General features: G+C 45.2%; 1 protein-coding gene across 2 annotated transcripts in view; it reads left to right on the top strand.

The window, feature by feature from the left end:
- Window positions 1-26,065, top strand: part of tert (telomerase reverse transcriptase) — a 100,211-nt gene that overhangs the window by 48,965 nt on the left and 25,181 nt on the right. For both annotated transcript variants that reach the window (XM_070880407.1, XM_070880408.1), the window contains exons 12-14: window positions 7,217-7,343; window positions 9,468-9,529; window positions 24,633-24,757. In XM_070880407.1, the coding sequence (XP_070736508.1) occupies window positions 7,217-7,343; window positions 9,468-9,529; window positions 24,633-24,757 (314 nt within the window). The remainder of the gene's footprint in view (window positions 1-7,216; window positions 7,344-9,467; window positions 9,530-24,632; window positions 24,758-26,065) is intronic.

Genomic DNA, 26,065 nt, shown 5'->3' with positions numbered 1-26,065 from the left:
GCATTGAATTGCACAGGTTAAATGACTACTGGAAGTATTGCCACACTCAAGGGTTCAAGATGCTTGTGTTGGCCTTTTTTTTGTAAGTTGCCAATATTACCCAGATATATAAAAGAAAAAGAAAGACTTGGATATATATCGCGCCTTTCTCAAAGCGCTTTACAGCCAATGAAGTACTTTTGGAGTGTAGTCGCTGTTGTAATGTGGGCAACGCGGCGGCCAACTTGTGCACAGCAAGCTCCCACAAACAGCAATGTGATAATGACCAGATAATCTGTGTTTGTTATGTTAAATGAGGGATAAATATTGGCCAGGGCACCGAGGTTAACTCCCCCGCTCTTCTTCGAAATAGTACCATGGGATCTTTTACGTCCACTTGAGAGAGCAGACTCTATTTATAACGTCTCATCCGAAAGACGGCACCTCTGACAGTGCAGTGCTCCCTCAGCACTGCACTGGAGTGTCCACCTAAATGTTTTTGTTCTCGAGTCCCTGGAGTGGGACTTGATCCCAGAACCTTCTGACTCTTGAGGTGAGAGTGCTACCCACTGAGCCACAGCTGGCACTGTAGTCCAAATACTCCTGTCATTCACTCACTGGAGTATCTAACTTCCATGTTCTTTAGCAAAAGGTTGCAAACGCTTGCTGTCAGTGCAGGAGGGAGGGACCTGGTGTGCGGGCTTCGAATGCTCTGTCGCGCGGGCATTTTGCTGGTGTCTTGTGCTTTGTGTCACTGCTCCCATCCTGAAACTGCTCCTATTTACATGAGGCTTTATTAAAGTGATTGCTCCATCAACCCAAGAAACAGCTGTGAAACAGTGTAACAACACCCATTCTTTAGAAGTAGTGAAACTTAAAGACGATAAGAAATGGCAATTTTCTTTTCAGATTGCACTAGTCTTGTGTTCTCGCCTTTCTGTGCTAACGACGTACCTTAATGTTTAGCCGACAGCGGGGATGGCCTGATCCTTGAAACTTAATGGACCATCTCGATGTAAACCATGATTGCTTGACAACTGTTGCTGCGCTGAGCGTTGGCAAAGATTTCCCTTGTCTTTGTGCTAGGACTTTGGTTAACAATTTAGATCCTTGAGCTCTCGTAGCCACGCCCTTGTTCCATTAAACTCCTTATGGCAATATTTATTAGCTGCTTGCACGACATCAACAGCTATGTTTTCTAAGTGTCCATTTTATCTAAGGGAGATTAAAGCCCTCTCGATTAAACGGCTTAAATTGTCGAAGACAAAATATTTTGCGTCAATGTTTAGATAGTTCCTAGGTGTAGAGTGGACATCTTGCTGCAGTACAGCAGTTTCTGCCATTGGCAAGATAAACCATCATTGGCAGTGCATCTTTATTGCTTCGGGTGAATGTTATTCAGCAAAAGAACCATCACTTCAGTCTTCAGTATATTACAACATTAAGGGCAGGATTTTCCACCCCAACCTTCCCCCACTCCCCCTCCTCGCCCCTTAAAATTACGGTAACGACGGGATAGTTGGGCAGTGCGACCTGCTGCTGTGTTCCCAACCTGACAATGTGTGCGAAGATGTACCATTTCCCAACAGACCATTAACTGTCTCCGCTGACCCCAGGCATTGCCAGGAGAAGGTTGGCTGTGACCCTTGGGTATCAATGGTAATTTGCAAGATTTAAAAAAAATTAATTCATGGGATGTGGGAGTTGCTGAAAAAGCCAACATTTATTGCCCATCACTAATTGCCCCTGAGAAGGTGGTGGTGAGCCACCGCCTTGAACCACTGCAGTCCGTGTGGTGAAGGTACTCCCACAGTGCTGTTAGGGAGGGAGTTCCAGGATTTTAACCCAACGACGATGAAGGAATGAGAATAAATTTCCAAGCCAGGATGATGGGTGATCTGGAGGTGATGGTATTCCCATACTTCTGCTGTCCTTGTCCTTCTATGTGGTAGGGGTCGTGGGTTTGTGAGGTGCTGCCGAAGAAGCGCTGGCGAGGTCCAACACCGCCTCCGGTGCGCCAGCGCAGCCTTCGGTCGCTTGAGGAAGAGAGTGTTTGAAGACCGGAACCTCCAATCTGGCACAAAGCTTATGGTCTACAGGGCCTCCTATCTTGCTCAGAGACATGGACCATATACAGTGGACACCTCAAAGCGCTGGAGAAATACAACCAATGATGTCTCCGCAAGATCCTGCAAATCCACTGGGAGGATAGATGCACCAACATCCATGTTCTCGATCAGGCCAGCATCGAAGCGCTGACCACACTCGACCAGCACCATTGGGCGGGCCACATCGTCCGCATGCTCGACACGAGACTCCCAAAGCAAGCGCTCTACTCGGGACTCCTACACGGCAAGCGAGCCCCAGGTGGGCAGAGGAAAGGTTTCAAGGACACCCTCAATGCCTCCTTGATAAAGTGCAACATCCTCACCGACACCTGGGAGTCCCTGGCCAAAGACTGCCCAAAGTGGAGGAAGAGCATCCGGGAGGGTGCTGAGCACCTCTAGTCTCGTCGTCGAGAGCATGCAGAAATCAAGCACAGGCAGCGGAAAGAGCGTGCGGCAAACCAGTCCCTCCCACCCGTTCCTTCAATGACTGTCTGTCCCCCCCTGTGACAGAGCCTGTAATTCCCATATTGGACTGTACAGTCACCTGAGAACTCACTTTGAGTGGAAGCAAGTCTTGCTCGATTTCGAGGGACTGCCTATGATGATGATGGCAAGTTGCTGAGGTGCATCTTGTAGATGGTACACACCGCAGCCACGGTGTGCCGATGGTGGAGTGTGTGAATGTTGAAGGTGGTGGATGGTGTGCCAATCAAGTGGGCTGCTTTATCCTGGATGATGCCAAACTTCTTGAGTATGGGAGCTGCATTCATCCAGGCAAGTGGAGAGTATTCCATCACACTCCCGGTTTGTGCCTTGTAGATGATGGAAAGGCTTTGAGGAGTCAGGAGGTGAGTCACTTGCCACAGAATATCCAGCTTCTGACCTACTCTTGTTGCTACAATATTTATGTGGCTGGTCCAGTTAAGTTTCTGATCAATGGTCTCCCCCAGGATATTGATGTTAGGGGATTCGGCGATGGTAATTCCATTGAATGTCAAGGGGAGGTGGTTCGACTCTCTCTTGCTGGAGACAGTTATTGCCTGACACTTGTGTGGCACGAATGTTACTTGCCACTTATCAGCCCAAGCATGAATGTTGTCCAGGTGTTGCTGTATGCGGGCATGGACTGCTCCATTATCTGAGGAGTTGCGAATGCCAGTGAACACTGTGCAATCATCAGCGAACACCCCCACTTCTGACCCTATGATGGAAGGAAGATCATTGATGAAGCAGCATGAGAAATTTAGAATTCAGCAGAGGAGGACAAAGGGTTTAATTAGGAGGGGGGAAATAGAGTATGAGAGGAACCTTGCCGGGAACATAAAAACTGACTGCAAAAGCTACTATAGATATGTGAAGAGAAAAAGATTAGTGAAGACAAACATGGGTCCCTTGCAGACAGATTCAGATGAATTTATAATTGGGACCAAAGAAATGGCAGACCAGTTGAACAAATACTTTGGTTCTGTCTTCACGAAGGAAGACACAAATAACCTTGCGGAAGTACTAGGGGACCGAGGGTCTAGCGAGAAGGAGGAACTGAAGGATATCCTTATTAGGCGGGAAATTGTGTTCAGGAAATTGATGGGATTGAAGGCCGATAAATCCCTGGGGCATGATAGTCTGCATCCCAGAGTACTTAAGGAAGTGGCCCTAGAAACAGTGGATGCATTGGTGATCATTTTTCAACAGTCTATCGACTTGGGATCAGTTCCTATGGACTGGAGGATAGCTAATGTAACACCACTTTTTAAAAAAAAGGAGGGAGAGGGAAAACAGCTAATCATAGACCGGTTAGCCTGACATCAGTAGTGGGGACAATGTTGAAATCAATTATTAAAAATGTAATAGCAGTGCATTTGGAAAGCAGTGACAGGATCAGTCCAAGTCAGCATGGATATATGAAAGGGAAATCATACTTGACAAATCTTCTGGAATTTTTTGAGGATGTAACTAGTAGAGTGAACAAGGGAGAACCAGTGGATGTGGTGTATTTGGACTTTCAAAAGGCTTTTGACAAGGTCCCATATAAGAGATTGGTGTGCAAAATCAAAACACATGGTATTGGGGGTAATGTACTGACGTGGATAGAGAACTGGTTGGCAGACAGGAAGCAGAGAGTCGGGATAAACGGGTCCTTTTCAGAATGGCAGGCAGTGACTAGTGGGGTGCCGCAGGGCTCAGTGCTGGGACTCCAGCTCTTTGCAATATACATTAATGATTTGGATGCAGGAATTGAGTGTAATATCTCCAAGTTTGCAGATGACACTAAACTAGGTGGCGGTGTGAGCTGTGTGGAGGACGTTTAAGAGGCTGCAGGGTGACTTGGACAGGTTAGGTGAATGGGCAAATGCATGACAGATGCAGTATAATGTGGATAAATGTGAGGTTATCCACTTTGGGGGCAAAAACACGAAGGCAGAATATTATCTGAATGGCGGCAGATTAGGAAAAGGGGAGGTGCAACGAGACCTGGATGTCATGGTTCATCAGTCATTGAAAGTTGGCATGCAGGTACAGCAGGCGGTGAAGAAGGCAGATAATATGTTGGCCTTCATAGCTAGGGGATTTGAGAATAGGAGCAGGGAGGTCTTGCTGCAGTTGTACAGGGCCTTGGTGAGGCCTCCCCTGGAATATTGTGTTCAGTTTTAGTCTCCTAATCTGAGGAAGGATGTTCTTGCTATTGAGGGAGTGCAGCGAAAGTTCACCAGACTGATTCCTGGAATGGCTGGACTGACATATGAGGAGAGACTGGATCGACGGGGCCTTTATACACTGGAGTTTAGAAGGATGAGAGGGGATCTCATAGAAACATATAAGATTCTGACGGGACTGGCCAGGTTAGATGCGGAAAGAATGTTCCTGATGTTGGGGAAGTCCAGAACCAGGGGACACAGTCTAAGGACAAGGGGTAGGCCATTAGGACTGAGATGAGGAGAAACATCTTCACTCAGAGTTGTTAACCTGTAGAATTCCCTACCGCAGAAAGTTGTTGATGCCAGTTCATTGTATATATTCAAGAGGGAGTTAGATATGGTCCTTATGGCTAAAGGGATCAAGGGGAATGGAGAAAAAGCAGGAAAGGGGTACTGAGGGAATGATCAGCCATGATCTTATTGAATGGTGGTGCAGGCTCGAAGGGCCGAATGGCCTACTCCTGCATCTATTTTCTATGTTTCTATGTACATGGTTATGCCTCTTATTTGAAATTCTCCATCACCAAGAATAACATCATAAAGCCTTATTTAGTTCGCCAACGCCTATCAACTAATAAAGAAAGACTTGGATTTATATAGCACCTTTCACAACTACCGGATGCCTCAAAGCACTTTACAGCCAATGAAGTACTTTTGGAGTGTAGTCACTGTTGTAATGTGGGAAAAGCGGCAGCCAATTTGCGCACAGCAAGCTCCCACAAACAACAATGTGATAATGTCCAAATAATCCATTTTTTTGTTATGTTGATTGAGGGATAAATATTGGCCAGGATACCGGTGATAACTCCACTGCTGTTCTTCAAAATAGTGCCATGGGATCTTTTATGTCCACCTGAGTGAGCAGATGGGGCCTCAGTTTAACGTCTCATTTGAAAGACGGCACCTCCGACAGGGTAGTGCTCCCTCAACACTGCACTGGAGTGTCAGCCTAGATTTTTTTTTTGTGCTCTGGAGTGGAAGAATGAATATATTAACATTTATAATAGTGAAATTAAAGATTTGCGGTTCAAAATAATACACTGGAGTGGAAAAGTGTAAGGACTGAGGAAGATTCGGGCTTGTCAGAAAGCCATCTTGTAAAGTCGTCTTCATTCTTCCGATGGAAGCGTCCTTTTGTTCCATGCTATTATTAAAGGAAAAAGATAACGGTACCTAGCTAAAGAGTAGGCAGAAATTGTCCTAGAATAAACCATCAAGAAATACTGAATTCAGAACCATTTAAGCACAAGTGCTCGTCCCAGCAGAACCTATGCAAGAGATCTTTTGTTGCATAATGCAAGAATACTAATCTGGAACACACAAATTAAAACCAGGTTTTAAGAGTTTGCATCAGAAGTTAACACCATCGCTCCTTAGTGAAGCAGGAGGGGAATGATGTGGAAACTGTGTTGTCACATACGAGTATTTATTCCAACACTCCTGGCCAGCCTTTTATCTTGCACCCTCCATAAACTTGAGCTTATCCAAAACTCTGCTGCCTGTATCCTAACTCGCACCAAATTACTATTCACCCATCATCCCTGTCCTCACTGACCTACATTGTGGTCTGGTAGTGCCTCACTTTTGAAATTCGCATCCTTGCGTTCAAATCCCTCACTGGCCTCAGCCCTCCCTATCTCTGTAACCCCCTCTCGCCCCACACCCCTCCCTATCTTAGTAACCTACACCAGCCCCACAACCCTGTGCGATCTCTGCTTTTCTCCAATTCTGGCCTCTTGTGCATCCTCGATTTTCATTGCTCCACCATTGACGGCCGTGCCTTCAGCTGCCGAGGCCTGGAATGCCCACCCTAAATCCCTCCACCTCGCTTTCCTCCTTTAAGATGCTCCTTAAAACCGACCTCTTTGACCAAGCATTTAGTCAACTGTCCCAATATCTCATTGTGTGGCTCGGTGGCATTTGTCTTGGGGCATTTTACTATGTTAAAGGTGCTATATAAATGCAAGTTGTTGTATTATAAAATACATATATATTAAGGGGTATCCTCTGAAATCTATCAGCGTCTTCTTGCATCAGTATGAAGCATAATAAGATTAATTCTTGAATTTCACAGGATCCACCTGACTGTACAGATTCTGCAATTTGTCCAGGCTGTACAAAATCATTGTGTCACCGATAGATACTGTGATGAAAATAATGCTTCAGTCCTTAAATAAACAAAACCAACTTTGCTAGCTACTCTATGTTGAACACTGTGCCCCTATACATCCTGGTGACTAACACCTTTTAGGTGAGAAATACATTAAAAAAAAAATTGTTCTGCACTTGTTATTAAAGCTTTTAAATTAGCAAGAATAATAAAAGATCATTGAATGTGTTACTCGATGAAAAATTACCATTACTCCAAAATGGGAATGGGCTCTGGCACTTTCTGTCCAGTGTGCTATATAAATAACTTTCTTTTTTATTTAGCTATGCAAACACCTCCATCAGGGCAAGCCTGACTTTCAACTGCAGTTCCAAAGCGGGACAACATATGAAGAAAAAACTACTGGCTGTCTTGAAGCTGAAGTGCCACCATATCTTCTTGGATCTGGAGGTGAGTTGTGTCTTGTGTCACAGACTCTACAGATTTTCTCACTGCTGTGGGCCGTGCTTTCCTGCTGTTGAACCTGATGTCTACTTGGTGGGTTTTGTATTAAACCCATTCAGAGCCCACTACATCCATTGGGTCCGACGTCCTGTAATGTGGTTTAGACACAGTGGGGGTGGGGGGACAATTTTTAATGGGTGCCCGCCTGTTTTACGTTGAGACTATGGGCCGTTAAGACTCTGAAAATTGGATTGTGGTTTTGCTGCTCATTCATCCCAGAAGTGTATCTGACACTGTTTTGGATCAAGCCTCTTGTTAGGCACCCGCTGAGGCCACTTGAAATGGGATTTAACCTGTTTCAGGATCCAAATGCTATCTTTAACTGCTGCAGTTCTATATTCGACCACCCGTTCTACATTCGACGCTCAGCACGTGGCTGACAACAGTCAGATGGGTGGCGTTTCCTGTGTTTTTTTTTAAAGAAATCAGCTTGAGAAGCTGGGACCTGAGAGAGCCGGGCTGCAGACGGCAGCATCACGGCTACTGCCAGCTTAGTCTGTCCAACGGACTTTGTGGTATCAGGACGGGCATTGGTTGAAGGGTTGGCGGGGTATCAGCCGCACGATTATCCCGAGAGCCTGTCCCATGGCACCACCACCGCTCGCATGGGGCTGGACCTCCGCGCTCGCACTGATGGGCAGGAGGAGCAGACTGCCGGCTGGCTGCGATGGTGTTGAAGCCCCTATCCATGATTTCACGCACACTCTGGAAGATGGTGGGGCTCAGAGGCTGAACTGCTCCGTCTGATCTTCCAACGGAGTTCTCCACTGTCACCACAGGCTCCAAAACTGAGGGCGCCCTGTTGCAGGAGCGTAGAGCTGACTGCTCCCATCGCTGAGCCTTGACTCCATGCACGATGACCCCACACAAGTTGGTGTGGACTCCACTGCCCGCCATGGTGCAGAGGCTAGCCGGCAGGCTCGAGCTTCCTATGGAAAGGAAGCACGCACATCAAAATGGTATGTCCTTCACGCCATCGGCTTTGATCCACTGTTTACTGGCTAATTAGGCGGCCTCCCAACCTGCTCCAAGGCTGAATTGCTCCCTCCGATAGCTTGTTGGGAACTACCAATACGTCACCTCTTTTAGCCAATTGGTAACTTTTTTTTAAACAAAATTATCTAACTACGTGCAACTGTGTATTCAAAGCATTAGCAAATATTGCACTATAAAGTAATAATATTCAAGAGTTGATACAAGGAAGTGACCAGCATGATGGGCCATTTGACACCAGTCCCTCCCTTTGTTGATTTTTTTTTTTGTCCAAAAGTTTCTCCAAGTCAAACTGCTCAGTCACTTGTTCAAACATGCGCACAAGGAGACCTGTAATGGTTTCTGCTATCTCCACTGTCACGCAAACCTATCTGTTAAGTTACAATGCCAGAAATGTCAAAAGTAGAACCTTTAATTGATTTGTTCCAGTTTTATATAAAACAAAAACCGATGATGCCTCGCTGTACTGTTGCATTAATCTGCTGGAACATTTCAACATTTCGATATGCAATGAGTCATTTAAACTGAATTATTGCTTTGATAAAATGGTAAAATACAATTACAAAGATATTTTACCTTGCCGTACTTCAGAATTATCAGAAGCACAACTGGAATGCCGAATGAGGAAACTGAGCCTTTAAAACCCTCTCCTCGCAGTGTTTAGCACAGCTAACACAGCTGCATTTTTTTTTAAAGCAAAATACTGCGGATGCTGGAAATCAGAAATAAAACCAGAAAATGCTGGAAATACTCAACTGGTCAGGCAGCATCTGTGGGGAGAGAAACAGTCTGAACAAAGGTCATCGACCTGAAATGTTAACTCTGTTTCTCTCCCCACAGATGCTGCCTGACCTGCTGAGTATTTATAACATTTTCTGATTCTATTGCATTATTGTTGACCTTGATGTGTAATTGCCCAGAGATTAAAATACCTGCAATGTATTGCTTTGTCTCGTCAACATATTTAAAAAAGAGTGTGTGTGTATAGTGTGTGCGTGTGTATAGTGTGTGTATATTGATGAGTATAAATTTGATGATTACTGAAAATCTCTCATGATGCGTTTATAAATTTTGCAGGTCAATACATTGAGAACGGTTAGCATCAATGTCTACAAGATATTTCTTCTCCAGGCTTACAGGTACTTTCCATAGAATTATTTATCTTTTGGTTGGAACAGCACATTTAGCAGGTGTCTAAGGTTGGGAACATTAGACTAGAAATAAATAAAAGAGCATCTGTTCAGTTTGTTTCAATTTGAGGTTTGTTTTCTGAGCCAGTGTCTTGTCATATTGCCCAAGCAACCACCTTCTCTACCCAGTAACTTGTCCCTTTCCTCGTTGGAACATTTCTGACATCCTGTGTGACAGAATACACAGGGAACTTCCTTTGTTTTTTTTAAACTTGCCTTTTTAGGAACTAAAGCCGGATTGTTTTTAAACAGAAAACGGAGGGAGATTCGGTGAATCTCTGGCCGGCCTTCCGTCTTCAACCCTCCGTAAACTACAGCTCATCCAAAACTCGTCTGCCCGTGTCCTAACTCGCACTACGTCCCGCTCACCCATCACCCCTGTGCTCGCTGACCTACATTGGCTCCTGGTCTGGCAATGCCTCAAGTTTAAAATTCTCATCCTTGTTTTCAAGTCCCTCCATGGCCTCGCCCCTCCCTATCCCTGTAACCTCCTGCAGCCTGACTACCTCCCAGATATCTGCACTCCTCCGCTTCTGGCCTCGAGCGCATTCCTAATTTTAATCGCTGTACCATTGGCAGTTGTGCCATCAGCTGCCTGGCCGTCGGCTTTGGGATTTCTTCCGTAAACCTCCCCGTCTCCAGCAATGTTCTCTCTAATTTTCTTTTTGGGTGCGTGGCCCCTGTAAGGGGCTGCGTGGCCCAATCACAGTTTTGAATATGCGCAAAACCTAACATTGGAAAAGCCGGTCCCGGCGGTGCAGCATAGAGGGAATGTTGCTCCCGCCCTCTCTCTCCTCCTTTAAGATGCTCTTTAAAACCTATCTCTTTGACCACGCTGTCCTAATAGCTTCTTGTGTATCTCGGTGTCAAATTTGGTTTGATAACGCTCCTGTGAAGCTCCTTGGGGTGTTTCAGTATGTTAAAGGCGCTGTGTAAATGCAAGTTGTTGTTGTATATCAATTCGTTATCTGAACCTAACAAACATTTTTTGCCATATATTCTCGTGTGGGAGGCAGCTTATAAAAACTATGCTGTAAATGTGTCATTTGACGTACACACTTTGGGCTGAAATTGCCCCTCTTTGTAGCTCAGTTAGTGCCTCCAGGGGGTGCTGACAGGACGCAATGGAGTTTTCGCCCGGGGAGGGGGGTGATTGCGCCTCCTGGGAAATTGCCCCGGTGGTTTTGGGGGGGGTGATGTCCTGGTTGTGCCACGCCCAGCGATTAGCGCCCCGGGCTGGCGCTCAACTGCCGATGACATCATCGCTGTGCACGCCAACTCCCTTCCGCCCCACGGGAGAAATTGCCCCACGGGTCGCGAGGTTGGCAGACATTCGCCACCGGGATGCCCCTTAAAGGAGAGGCCTTCAGCACCCCGGGCCGCCATTTTATTTTGTCAGCCGACTCTTGTGTCGGCCTGACAATGGCGGGCCTCGCATCGACCGGGCCGCCATCATGCAGCCTGGCACTCCATTTTGGATGTCGGACTGCTGGCCCGGTCAACCACTTCCCTGGTGGCCCATTGGCTGGCCACTAAAGGGCCTGCACAGTGCACAGCAGCCCTCCACTTTAAGTCCAACACAGCACTCCCGTACATTGCTCCGCTTCCTTGGAGGAGCACACATGCCCAATTCCGCGTAGGGGGCGGGCCTTCCGGGCTGGGCGATTAAAAGTCCCGGCCCGGAAGCTTACCGTTCCCAATCGGGGCACGGGGCAAATTCGGCCCCTTTGTATTTTTGTTGACGGGTATTCTATTTTTCATTACTTTCCAGACTATAAAGATTTTTGCCTTTCATAAGCTGTGGAATGGAGAGAAACATAGAAACATAGAAAATAGGTGCAGGAGTAGGCCATTCGGCCCTTCAAGCCTGCACCACCATTCGATAAGATCATGGCTGATCATTCCTTCAGCACCCCTTTCCTGCTTTCTCTCCATACCCCTTGATCCCTTTAGCCATATCTAACTCCCTCTTGAATATATACAATGAACTGGCATCAACAACTCTCTGCGGCAGGGAATTCCACAGGTTAACAACTCTCTGAGTGAAGAGGTTTCTCCTCATCTCAGTCCTAAATGGCCTACCCCTTATCCTAAGACTATGTCTCCTGGTTCTGGACTTCCCCAACATCGGGAACATTCTTCCTGCATTTAACCTGTCCCATCCCGTCAGACTCTTGTATGTTTCTATGAGATCCCTTCTCATCCTTCTAAACTCCAATGTATAAAGGACCAGTTGATCCAGTCTCTCCTCATATGTCAGTCCGGCCATCCCAGGAATCAGTCTGGTGAACCTTCACTGCACTCCCTCCATAGCAAGAACATCTTTCCTCAGATTAGGAGACCAAAATTGAACACAATATTCCAGGTGAGGCCTCTCCAAGGCCCTGTACAACTGCAGTAAGACCTCCCTGCTCCTATACTCAAATCCCTTAGCTATGAAGGCCAACATATCATTTGCCTTCTTTACCGCCTGCTGTACCTGCATGCCAACTTTCAATGACTCATGAACCATGACAACCAGATCTCGTTGCACCTCCCCTTTTCCTAATCTGCCACCATTCAGATAATAATCTGTCTTCGCGTTTTTGCCCTCAAAGTGGATAACCTCACATTTATCCACATTATACTGCATCTGCCATGCATTTGCCCACTCACGTAACCTGTCTAAGTCACCCTGCAGCCTCTTAGTGTCCCTCTCACAGCTCACACCGCCACCCAGTTTAGTGTCATCTGCAAACTTGGAGATATTGCACTCAATTCCTTTATCCAAATCGTTAATGTATATTGTAAAGAGCTGGGGTCCAAGCACTGAACCCTGCGGCACTCCACTAGTCACTGGCTGCCATTCTGAAAAGGACCGTTTATCCTGACTCTCAGCTTCCTGTCTGCCAACCAGTTCTCTATCCCATATCAGTATATTACCCCAATACCATGTGCTTTGATTTTGCACCCCAATCTCTTGTGTGGGACTTTGTCGAAAGCCTTTTGAAAGTCCAAATACACCACATCCACTGGTTCTCCCTTGTCCACTCTACTAGTTACATCCTCAAAAAATTCCAGAAGATTTGACAAGCATGATTTCCCTTTCATAAATCCATGCTGACTTGGACCGATCCTGTCACTGCTTTCCAAATGCGCTGCTATTTCATCCTTAATAATTGATTCCAACATTTTCCCTACCACTGATGTCAGGCTAACCGGTTGATAATTACCCGCTTTCTCTCTCCCTCCCTTTTTAAAAAGTGATGTTACATTAGCTATCCTCCAGTCCATAGGAAGTGATCCCGAGTCGATAGACTGTTGGAAAATGATCACCAATGCATCCACTATTTCTAGAGCCACTTCCTTAAGTACTCTGGAATGCAGACTATCAGGCCCAGGGATTTATCGGGCTTCAATCCTATCAATTTCCCGCCTAATAAGGATATCCTTCAGTTCCTCCTTCTCACTAGACTCTCGGTCCCCTAGTACTTTCGGAAGGTTATTTGTGTCTTCCTTCATGAAGACAGAACCAAAGTATTTGTTCAATTGGTCTGCCATTTCTTTGTTCCCCATTATAAATTCACTTGAATCTGACTTCAAGGGACCTATGTTTGTCTTCACTAATCTTTTTCTCTTCACATATCTATAGAAGCTTTTGCAGTCAGTTTTTATGTTCCCGGCAAGCTTCTTCTCGTATTCTATTTTCCCCCTCTTAATTAAACCCTTTGTTCTCCTCTGCTGAATTCTAAATTTCTCCCAGTCCTCAGGTTTGCTGCTTTTTCTGGCCATTTTATCTACCTCTTCCTTGGATTTAAGACTATCCTTAATTTCCCTTGTTAGCCACGGTTGAGCCACCTTCCCTATTTTATTTTTACTCCAGACGGCGATGTATAATTGCTGAAGTTCATCCATGTGATCTTTAAATGTTTGCCATTGCCTATCCACCATCAACCCTTTAAGTATCATTTGCCAGTCTACTCTAGCCAATTCACGCCTCAAACCATCGAAGTTACCTTTCCTTAAGTTCAGGACCATAGTTTCTGAATTAACTGTTTCACTCTCCATCCTAATAAAGAATTCTACCATGTTATGTTCACTCTTCCCCAAGGGGTCTCGCATAACAAGATTGCTAATTAGTCCTTTCTCATTACACATCACCCAGTCTAGGATGGCCAGCTCCCTGGTTGGTTCCTCGACATTGGTCTAGAAAACCATCCCTAATACACTCCAGGAAATCCTCCTCCACCGCATTGCTACCAGTTTGGTTAGCCCAATCAATATGTAGATTAAAGTCACCCATGATAACTGCTGTACCTTTATTGCATGCATCCCTTATTTCTTATTTGATGCTGTCCCCAACCTTACTACTACTGTTTGGTGATCTGTACACAACTCCCACTAGTGTTTTCTGCCCCTTGGTATTCCGCAGTTCCACCCATACCGATTCCACATCATCCAGGCTAATGTCCCTCCTTGCTATTGCATTAATTTCCTCTTTAACCAGCAATGCCATCCCGCCTCCTTTTCCTTTCTGTCTATCCTTCCTAAATATTGAATGCCCCTGGATGTTGAATTCCCAGCCTTGGTCACCCTGGAGCCATGTCTCCGTGATGCCAATTACATCATACCCTTAACTGCTATCTGCGCAGTTAATTCGTCCACCTTATTCCGAACACTCCTCGCTTTGAGGCACAGAGCCTTCAGGCTTGTCTTTCTAATACACTTTGCCCCTTTAGAATTTTGCTGTAATATGGTCCTTTTTGCTTTTTGCCTTAGGTTTCTCTGCCCTCCACTTTTACTTGCCTTCTTTCTATCTTTTGCATCTGCCTCCATTCTACTTCCCTCTGTCTCCCTGCATAGGTTCCCATCCCCCTGCCATATTAGTTTAACTCCTCCGCAACAGCACTAGCAAACACTCCCCCTGGGACATTGGTTCCGGTCCTGCCCAGGTGCAGACCGTCCGGTTTGTACTGGTCCCACCTCCCCCAGAACCAGTTCCAATGTCCCAGGAATTTGAATTCCTCCCTGCTGCACCACTCCTCAAGCCACGTATTCATCTGAGCTATCCTGCGATTCCTACTCTGACTAGCACGTGGCACTGGTAGCAATCCCGAGATTACTACTTTTGAGGTCCTACTTTTTAATTGAGCTCCTAGCTCCCTAAATTCATCTTGTAGGACCTCATCCCATTTTTTACCTATATCGTTGGTACCTATATGCACCACGACAACTGGCTGTTCACCCTCCCTTTTCAGAATGCCCTGCACCCGCTCCGAGACATCCTTGACCATTGCACCAGGGAGGCAACATACCATCCTGGAGTCTCGGTTGCGGCTGCAGGAACGTCTGTCTATTCCCCTTACAATTGAATCCCCTATCACTATAGCTCTCCCACTATTTTTCCTGCCCTCCTGTGCAGCAGAGCCACCCACGGTGCCATGAACTTGGTTGCTGCTGCCCTCCCCTGATGAGTCATCCCCCTCAACAGTACCCAAAGCGGTGTATCTGTTTTGCAGGGAGATGACTGCAGGGGACCCTTGCACTACCTTCCTTGCACTGCTCTTCCTGTTGGTCATCCATTCACTATCTGGCTGTGGACCCTTCACCTGCGGTAAGACCAACTCACTAAATGTGCTATTCACGTCATTCTCAGCATCGTGCATGCTCCAGAGTGAATCCACCCGCAGCTCCAGTGCTGCAATGCGGTCCGTCAGGAACTGCAGCCGGATACAATTCCCGCAATCGTAGTCGTCAGGGACACCGGAAGTGTCCCTGACTTCCCACATAGTACAGGAGGAGCATAACACGTGTCCGAGCTGTCCTGCCATGACTTAACCCCTAGATAAACTTAATTTGGCAATAACAAGGCTAAAAGGTTACTTACTGATATAGAAAAGAAAAAGAAAAACTACTTACCAATCACTTACCCCCTTGGCTTTGATGTCACCTTTCGATTTCTTTCTACTTTTTTGCCTGTTCACCCTGCTGCAGCTGCACCGGCTGGGCCTTTATAGGCCTGTCGACGCTCCCCGGACTGCCCGAATTCCTCCGACTGCTGCCTCACCGACGCGCTGGGCCTTTATAGGCCTGTCGACGCTCCCCGGACTGCCCGAATTCCTCCGACTGCCGCCTCACCGACGCGCTGGGCCCTTTATAGGCCTGTCGACGCTCCCCGGACTGCCCGAACTCCACCCCAGAGATTGCAAGTGACCTTTGTAAATTCTCAAGTTTGAAACGTTAAAAGTTTTCATAAAAAGTATTAGGCACATCTTTTCCTCACTGATGTCACATTGTATTGACATGTCTTGATACCCTGTGTGAATCACTTACATTCTTTAATGGTTAGCCTTTTATATAGTGACACGGCACTTTGTGCCACTCATGCTTATGCACACTATCCACATTTTGTGAAGTGCTTTGCGATATAAATGCTAGGAGTGTAGTGTCCATGTGCAACTGTGAAGGTCTCCGGAATACACCACAATTATAAAATATCTGCAACTTTTGAAACTATCTGTGTTTGTGGAGAAAACTGCCTGCTGTACTCCCATTTGGGCACTTGCTCTTGGAGACATTTGTACGATGTGCATTCGATGGATTTTAAAGACATTTTCTTCATTTTTTCATTTTGTTAAATTGGTTAAGGCAATGAAACGAGGTACTATTCAAGCTGGCTAAACTGATCAGTGTTGATTAATCTCTATACACAAGTGGTACTCATGACATTACGCATGGGTAGTCCAAGACTTGGAATGTGATGCCTGATGCTTGCGACACAGACTAAGTAGGTCAACAACAACTCCCATCACAGGAATACAGCACACTTACTGACACAATATGATTGACACGTGTAAATATATTTCATATTACCGATGCTGGAATACACAGATTGTATACACATTTGGAATTCTCCACCCCAGAGGGCTGTGGATGCTCAGTCGTTTGACTATACTCAAGACAGGGTTCGATAGATTTTTAGATACTAAGGGAATCCAGGGATATGGGGATAGTGCGGGAAAGTGAAGTTGAGGTAGAAGATCAGCCATGATCTTGTTGAATGGTGGAGCAGGCTCGAGGGGCCGAATGGCCAACTCCTGCTCATATTTCTTGTGTTGTTAAATGTGTATACATACGGGAGGTAGATTTTGGTCTTTGGGCAGAGCACATCATGGCACTTTGGGATATAAATTGTCCATTGCGACTGTTTCAACGGTGGTACTTTGAATTGGTTATTTTTTGTGATATCTTTTATGTTTTGCCAAATCAGAGAGTTTAAGTTCTGTTTTGGAGCCAATCAGAAAATTATAACTTTTTTTTCCTGCTGTACTTGGATGTGATGTAATACCCTGCACATTGAATGTAGAATGTGTTATAGACTAGACTTGCTGCATAGGGCGATATTTATAACCCAATCATCACGTGAAATATCAAGCAAGGCAAAACTGTTACTTTGGGCCCAAGTTTCCACATGATTTGCGCCTGATTTTTAGGAGCAACTGGTGGAGAACGGACTATCTTAGAAATCGCAATTCTCCACATTTTTTTTTTCTGCAGTTCTAGTCAGGTAGAACAGTTCTACTTTGGAACAGAATTTTTTCTTCAAAAGGGGGCGTGTCCGGCCACTGACGCCTGATTTGAAAGTTTCCACAGTGAAAATGTACTCCAAACTAAGTTAGACTGGAGCAAGTGAAGATTTTTTGTAGAACTGTAAAAAAGTCCTTCAGACATGGAGCATGCTGCAGTCAGCCTGAGGCGCCCGTTCTTCCTGCGGGGGGGGGGGGGGGGGAAAGGAGGCGCGAAGAGGAGACGCCCGTTCTTCCCGCGGCGGGGGAGGAGGCGCCCGTTCTTCCCGCGGGGGGCGGGAAAGGAGACAGTGAGAAGGCTGCATGTGCTGATGGCAATGTGCTTTTATTAAAAAAATGTTCAAAAATTAAACAGCTACAAAGAACTATAAAAATGGCCGAGTGCCAATGTTTTTTTCACACTGAGCATGCGTGAACGCTCCAACGCGCACGCGCAGCGTTGCCGGCAGAAAAAAAACTAATTTAAATAGTACCCGCCCCCTCCCACTTACAAAATCGGCGCGAGTGTAGGCTCCGCCCCCCTGGGCGCCGCGCCAGGCGGACAAGGAGCTGCAGAACGCTCCAGAATCGCGAGATTTTTTTTAGGCGCGAAAAATGGGCGCCCAGCTCGGAGGGGCGCCCGTTTTTTATTGTGTGGAAACTTGGGCCCTTCGTCTTGGATGATTCCTTTTGATTGCTAAAGATCATTTGATAAGAGCTAGCATGCCTGGTTATTGTAAACTAGATTTCAATCGCTTCTTCAAGAATAGTGACGCCTTTCTTTGACGAAAATAGAACTTGCAATATTGTCTGATCACTTGGTATAAATTTAGCCTTGCAGCATTTAATTGTGGGTTATATTTTCTAAAGTGCTTGGATGCAATACCCCACATCTTATTTTTTTGGGGGGCAATATTGCCCTCTAATTCCCATTTCTCTCTCTTTCTGGTTCCCCACACCAAACGCCTCCTGTAGCTAATAGGTGGGTACCCCACTCCCTGATCTCATGCCCTGCTGTCTTAAATAAGAATTAGGAGCAGGAGTATGCCACACGGCCCCTCGAGCCTGCTGCGTCATTCAATAAAATCATGGCTGATCTTCGACCATAACTCCACTTTCCCGCCTGATCCCCATATCCTGTGATTCCCCTCTACTCCAAAAATCTATCTCGGCTTTGAATGTAAGCAACGACTTCGGATCCACAACCCAAAGATTCATAATCCTCAGTGAAGAAATTCTTCCTCGTCTCAGTCTTAAATGGCCAACCCCTTATCCTGAGACTGTGCCACCTAGTTCTAGACTCTCCAGCCAGGGGGAAGCAACCCCTCAGCATCTACCCTGTCAATCCCCCTCAGAATCTTATATGTTTCAATGAGATCACCTCTGATTCTTCTAAACTCCAGAGAGTATGGGCCCATTCTACACAATCTCTCGTCATAGGACAGCTCTCTCATCCCGGGGATTAATCTAGTGAACCTTTGTTGCACTGCCTCTAAGGCAAGTGTGCCCTTCCTTAGATAAGGAGACCAAAACTCTGCACCGTACTCCAGGTGTGGTCTCACCAAGGCCCTGTACAATTGTAGAGTGGTTAGAATCTGGAACTTATTATCACAAGGAGTAGTTGAGGCGAATAGCTGCTATAATATGTGTTAGTGTAATTGGGGGAGGAGGCTAGAAATCAAACCTGCATCAACCACGCCACTGCACTGTTTTTTTTTTTAGACACTAAATGGGGATGGGGGGGAGTGGGGAGGAGGGTGGTGGGGGGGAGGAGGAGGGAGGGGAGGAGGAGGAGGGGGGGGGTGAAATTTGCTCTCCGGTGGAAATGGAGCAGTCGCACTCTGAAAATTGTGCGGCAGAACGTGACCCTCCATTCCCACAGCTGCTGTGGCTGTCACCCTTTTGCCAGAGGTGTCTGAATAGGCTGGCGGAAGCAATTATACAGGACATTTAGATATTTAAATCAAGGTCTGACGACGTCTATAGAACCCCAATGCGATTTTAGGACTCAGCTGAGTGGAGCGTGCGTGTTGCTCGCCCCACCCAGTAGCAGCCGGAGCGATGCTGAGGGGTAAGTACTTACATATTTTCATGGGGCCAGTAGGAACAGGAGTACTGCAGCGAGTTCCACATCAATAACCTGAGCTGCTGCCATATTGGGTTCCTTCTGAACCGTTTCCCGGCCTGGAAGCCAACCGAGCCGGCCGATATTGCCTGAAGCCAGCGAGCATGGCCCGGGTGTTTAATTACCTTCCACCACCCCATTTCAGCCATGGCTCAGTTGGTAACACTCTCTCCATTTGAGTCAGAAGGTTACGTCCCACTCCAGACACTTGAGCACAAAATTCTTGGCTGACATTCCAGTGCAGTGCTGAGGGAGTGCTGCACCACTGTTGGAAGTGCCTTCCTTTGGATGAGACGTTAAACCGAGACCCCGCCCTGTGGACGTAAAGGATCCTGCGGCAGTATTCCGAAGAAGAGCAGGGGAGTTATCCCCGGTGTCCTGGCCAATATTTATCCCTCAATCAACATAACAAAAACAGATTATCTGGTCATTATCACAAGTTGTAGTATATGCAAGCACTCTAATAACGATTCCACGAGGTAAGGGTATAGTCCTTTATTGCAGCTCCTAGAGTGAGGACACCAAGAGGTGAGCTCCCTTTTATACTGGGTTACCTGCAGTGTACAGGTGACCCTTAGGTCTCCAGCAGTAGCACTCTCTGTGGTACAGGTAAGGTGTGTACAGGGTGAAGGTACATTCAGTGGTCTAGTGTTACAGTACATACATTAACATAAATACATAACAATCACATTGCTGTTTGTAGGAGCTTGCAAATTGGCTGCCGTGTTTCCTACATTACAACAGTGACTACACTTACAAAGTACTTCATTGGCTGTAAAGCGCTTTGGGAGGTCCTGAGGTTGTGAAGGGCGTTATATAAATACAAATCTTTTCTCATCATTTTCAAACCTCTCATGAACTATCCTGTCGCTGATTTTGAAAGTAATTCATTGTCGATGCTTAAGACTGAGTAAATTCTCCTACTGTGCTGCCTCTCTCTGGGCTCCCTGAGGACCACTTGTTGGTGCAATAAAACAAACTTGCATTTATGTGCCACCATATCATGTTTACAAAATGTCCCAAAGTGAGTTTCTTTTGGAAGCCAATGCAAGAGCTAATTTGAACACAGCAAGATCCCACAAACGACAAATAAAATGACAAATAACCCATCAGTCTGTTTTTAGTGGTGGTGGTTAAAGGAGAATTCCGTGATCATCTGCCGATGGTGCAATAGGATCTTTTACCTCAGTTTGAGGCCTTATCTGAAAGCCATCATCTCTGGAAATGAGGCATTCACTCAGCATTGCACTGAAGTGTCCCAGTCCCCAAGTGGTACTTGAACTGACTCCGAGGGGAGAGAGCTATTGACTGAGCCAAGCTGACTGTGACATGCCCTGGTTATCGATTGTGTAAAACATTTTCCCTTTGGGATTCCTGAGTTGAAAATGATTTTCAATTTGCTGATACTATGGATGCTGTTTTCCTTTGGGATCCATGTTGACATGCATCTTTATGGGCTTGCTATAAATTGTTACCGCCCTGTTGATCTGGTGTGCTGTGTCCACAATAGTTGTTTTGTTGATCTGGGCTCTGTAGATCACAAGATAAGGGAGATCATTCAGGCCATCTTAGCTTATCCATCCAGAAAATCCTACAGTTGTTCCTCTCCTCTCCCTAACACAGCATCCAGCTTTCTCATAAAAAATTCCAAGCTGCCTATGTAAATTCTAAGCAATCGGGGGCCTCTCACTGATTCCTGTGGCACTCTGTTCAATACTTTCCCCACATCAACGTCACTCTCTTTGCCAGTATCTGCTGCTTCTTTCCTGTTAATTTAGCCAATTGCTTATTGTTTTCAGCTTTCCGCTTGAATTTCCATTGTGTTAGACAGACCTTTAGTGCAGAATGTTTTTAAAAGATTTCTGTCAATCTAAGTACTCCATATTATGAGGCTTTCTACCATCGACTTGGAATATCAATTTGTCAAGGAAGAGATAATCCAAAGGCATTATCAAGCACCAGTGTCCCGGAAAGTAGTCTTCTGATATAAATTGTATGTTGGTCTGATGCCAAACAACCCTGAATTGTAACCTGTCCACGTGAGAGGAATGAGGTAATGGAAGATGCTTGGGATCACTGCTGTTCATTTATGGGTGGGATGGGGGGAGGATTGTATGTGTGCACGTGTGTGTGACAGGCGTGAATGTACTTAACCATTTATCACTCAGTACTTGAATTGTTTTTGACTTGTATCAATGAGCAACATTTGGAATGGACTTGACTTTGATCCAAGCGCTTCAAGACGTTAGTTAACATTTCGGTCTACTTTAGTGAGTGTGTTATTGATTAGCATTTTATAACCCTGTGTTTTCTTTTTAAAAACAGTACCAGTAGTTAACAATTTAACAGCTTTGTTTGCTTCCGTGATAATTCACTTGAACTTTGTTAATGTTTAAAAAGATACCAAGAACAGCTCATTGCTCAAGCAGCCTGATTTCACTCAGGACTCACCATCCAGTTTTTGCATTGATCAGGGGTATTAGTAGTTCTATTGCATGAAAATTGCATTATTTTCCAGACTCTGGTTTTAAAAGAAAAGAGAAAAACTTGCATTTATATAGCGCCTTTCACGACCTCTGGATCTCCCAAAGCGCTTTACAGCCAAATAAATACTTTTGGAGCGTAGTCACTGTTGTAATGCAGGAAATGTGGCAGCCAATTTGCGCACAGCAAGCTCCCACAAACAGCAATATGATGATGACCAGATAATCTGTTTTTGTTATGTTGACATTTCATCCAAAAGACGGCACCTCCGACAGTACAGCACTCCCTCAGCACTGCATGGGAGCGTCAACCTAGATTTTTGTGCTCAAGTCTCTGGAGTGGACACAACCTTCTGACTCGAAGCAAGAGTGCTATCACTGAGCTACTCCCAAAGCAAGCGGGAGGGTGTTGAGCACCTCGAGTATCGTTGCCGAGCGCATGCAGAAATAAAGCGCAGACAGCGGAAGGAGCGTGCGGCAAACCTTTCCTTCAACGACTATCTGTCCCACCTGTGACAGGGACTGTGGTTCTCGTATTGGACTGCACAGCCACCTAAGAACTCATGCTAAGAGTGGAAGCAAGTCTTCCTCGATCCCGAGGGACTGCCAATGATGATGATGACTGCTGACTTAATTGCAATAATGTGCTAGTTGGTCCATTTTGGTTAGACTGCCAGTGAGTTGGAAGGCCAGTACTTTGTTTAAAATGTCAGTTTAACAAAGTAGAGTTTAACACTTTCTTTGTGCCATGGAGTATAACGATTAAGGAAGTATGAACACCTTCTTACCGGATAATGGGCAAGCTTTTATGTCACAAGTTTGGCCACTGGAATGGAATGTTGCTAGAACTGTGCCTCTGTTTTCAAGTCTGAAATTCAAGCACCAAAAAATAGTGTTCGGGTTATGCTAGCATTCTTTTGCATAACTGATGAATCTGCATTCCACTTTGAAAAGTGGTATCAAAAGTTAACTTGTTTGCATTTATTTTGAGAGCAACATGAAACCACTACGGTGCAATTCAGCTCTTATTCCAATTCCGTTTTCTATCCCAGTGGGGAATCTCAGTGTTATGTATTAATGCTTGGGGGTCACCAGACGCCAGGGGGCGCCGTGTTCGGAGGTCATCGGGCTGTACGCATGTGGCATGTGTGCTTGGTCACCTGTATATAAGCTGGGTGTCTTTGTCACACTGGCACTCTTGGGCTGGAATAAAGATGGATCAGGTTGCACCTGAGTGAGTTTACAGGAACCAGACTCTTGAGTCATTACACTCCGAAATGACTAAATTTGTATTGTGATGGGCAATCCATCTCAATCAAGATAGTCGTAAGAATTATTTCTACTGTGATGCTTTCCATGCTGTTGTAAGACGTCTTTCTGTTGCTTTTAACTCCTGGAGAGGAAGAACTGCATTTATATGCAGTCTCTCACTTGTACCATCCACGCTTATCATGGGCAGCTGCCAATAACGGGCGCTAATCATTTGCCGTTACCATAGGCGTCAATAACAAAGGCACCGCATGTTATGTGTTAAGCGCGGCAATTATTTCGGGCTGGTCAGTAAGTACTTTCCCTGTATTTGCTCAGTTAAAAGTTTCCACTGATTTCAGGCAAAGGCGGTTCTTCAGACAGTTTCAATCAGCTGTTCGTACCTCATTAAAGTGCGATCACCTTAGCGATGAGATTCTGAATGCAACTGCTGATAATTAGGAGAGGCAGTTGCTAAGAGATTGCCTGTTCGCTTTTTGGTTTTACTGTCCACCGTGTATAGCGGGCAAATCGTGTTGACTCTAATAATGCTATTAGCGGTGGGGATTGTACGCACTTTTCATAACCTCGGGATGTTTCAAAATGCTTTAAAGCCAATGAAGTACTTTTGAAATGTAGTAAACCCGGCAACCAATTGGCACACGGCAAGATCCCAGAAACAGCACTTAAACAATAGACCATCTGTTTTGGGTGTTGGTTGATGGATCAATGTGGGCAAGGACACCGGGGCGAACTCCCTTGCTCTTTATTGAATAGTGACATAGGATCTTTTACATCCACCTGAGAGGGCAGACAGGGCCTCAGTTTAATGTCTCATCTGAGCAACAGCACCTCCACGCAGTACATAGGTGCCAAGATTTGACAGCACATAAACATTTGCTGGAGGACAAACTTACTCCGTAGTCTAATGTGAAAGGACTAAACTTGAATTTTCAGTGCAGGCTGTTCCAAGGCTCCTTGTACCTGATGACCATGTCTTGTAACCCCTCCTCCCCCACCCCCAATGCAGAGACGGCACTTCTTTACAATATTGCCCCGAGGAGAGACAGTATCACCATTCTTCACAATTAACCCCATTTATCTTCTGGCTGGTGAAATGTAGTTTGCGACTTGGTGGGATTAATAATGACCCTTCTGTTGCTCAAAGAATAATGGCGGTTTTTCACCCACAACAGTTCCCCTTTTTTTCGGAGAAGGTTATTCATTGATGGCAAAGTTCTATTGCTTTTGTAAAGTGCTTATTGATGCTTGTCTCTCGTTATCTAAATGGGACAGGAAGTTATTTTCTTAACTCTTGCTCCAAAAAGTAATAAATTGGTTATGAAGTGCTTTGTAACGTCACGAGCACATGAAAGGATGGTAAAAATACAAGTCTTTGGCTTGTAAAAACAGTTAATCAGCCTGCTGATAATCTAATTTAGATTGTAAGATTCTACTGTACATAAAATGCCCGCCATGTTTGCCCCCAAAATAGGTGCTGCACTTCAAAGTAATTCATTGATCTGAACAGTTTGCGATGACTGAGTGGCATGATTAGATGCTAAATAAATACAATTCTCTTTTCTTTCATTTAATGTGAATTGAGAAAAAGAAACACGCTACTGTTTTATTGATTTTTTTCATGCTGTTAGGTTCCATGCTGGTGTTCTGCAGCTCCCATTTGGGCAAAGAATAAGAGACAATCCTTCGTTCTTCCTTGACGTCATTGCTGATACTGTTGATTGTTGCTACTCCATACTTAAAGCTAAAAACCGAGGTGAGCTTTTTATCTATAGTGATGGGGCGGGGGGAGCAGGCTAATCAGGTTGCCACAGAATGCTTGGCCTTTATGTAATGCGAGGAGAATATATGTTACTCTGTCTGTGTAGCACTACATCATATATGGCTGCTTTTATCTAACTGGGCAATTATAAATGGGATGGGTGTGTTTCTACCACACCAGGTATAGTTTGACGAAAGGCTGGTTTGGCTAAAAATTACATAGAAACATGGCTTATGCCATTGAACTTTGCTGAAGCCACCATTTTACGCTCAAAGATAGAAGGAATGGCCACATGGAGTGGTAAAATGTAAAGGAGGCCAATTCTTATCGTCAATTTTATTTTAATTGAGAAAAATGGCATTTAATAGTAAGAGGAACTAATGCATTATTTGACTTTGTTTTTCAACGATCATCACCCATTATAGAAAAAAAGATGGTTGCGTCCAATTTTAGCAAGGTTTTATTAAATTCATAGGGCTAGAATTTCCATGAAATCCATCACCATCGGATTGCCGTCCCAAAAAACCGCTAAGATTATTAAATTAACGCAGGTGAACAATTGATCAAAAATAGGAAAAATTCCGCCCGGCGGGAACAATGGGTCTTACATGTGGATACTCGGCGGAAAACCGATCCTGGACAAATTGGGCAGTACTTAAATTTAGTATGAGGCTGCAGGTTGGGCCTACGGAGGGAGGAAAAAACACAATATTTTTCCAAAAGATAAAAAATCGGAAAACATACTCTGGACCCTTTTCCACTTAATCGTTATAAAAGAATCTTTTAAAAACACTTTAACTTACCTTTTTTTGCAGGGCTTCAGACCAACTGCCCAGTTTCGGCTGGTTTCTTGTGGATGTTTTTTTGTCAACTCACCTACGGGTCACCGCTGTGACCAAACTTGGGCGGTAGTGGTTTTTTCGGCGGTGCACACCGGCAGTCCACTCCCCAGCGGTATTTCAAAACCAGCGGCGGAACTCTTTGAAGAAATTCCCGCCATGTGGTTTTCCGCCGAAAACTAAGAATATTGCCGAAAAAAACCTGGCAGCAATGGTGCTCAATATCTCGCCCTAAGACCATAATACAGATTAGAGAACAAGCTGTGGCTTTTTGCAGTGATCTTTCATTGCCAGGCTCACGTGTCACAGCTTGATTAACTGTTTTCTATGATTCTTTTAAGTATTTGTATAGGGAGAATATAAAATACATACAATAGCAGTCATTATTTTTATTGCTGTGACAAATTTAAAAAGTTCACTTATACTGAAGCAAGCAAGAATGAAATGTTCTATTTTATTGAAA

Source organism: Pristiophorus japonicus, chromosome 5 (genome assembly GCF_044704955.1).
Source record: "Pristiophorus japonicus isolate sPriJap1 chromosome 5, sPriJap1.hap1, whole genome shotgun sequence".
NCBI lineage: Eukaryota > Metazoa > Chordata > Chondrichthyes > Pristiophoridae > Pristiophorus > Pristiophorus japonicus.
Note: the sequence above shows the minus strand (reverse complement) of the source record. Positions and strands in the feature narration are given on the sequence as shown.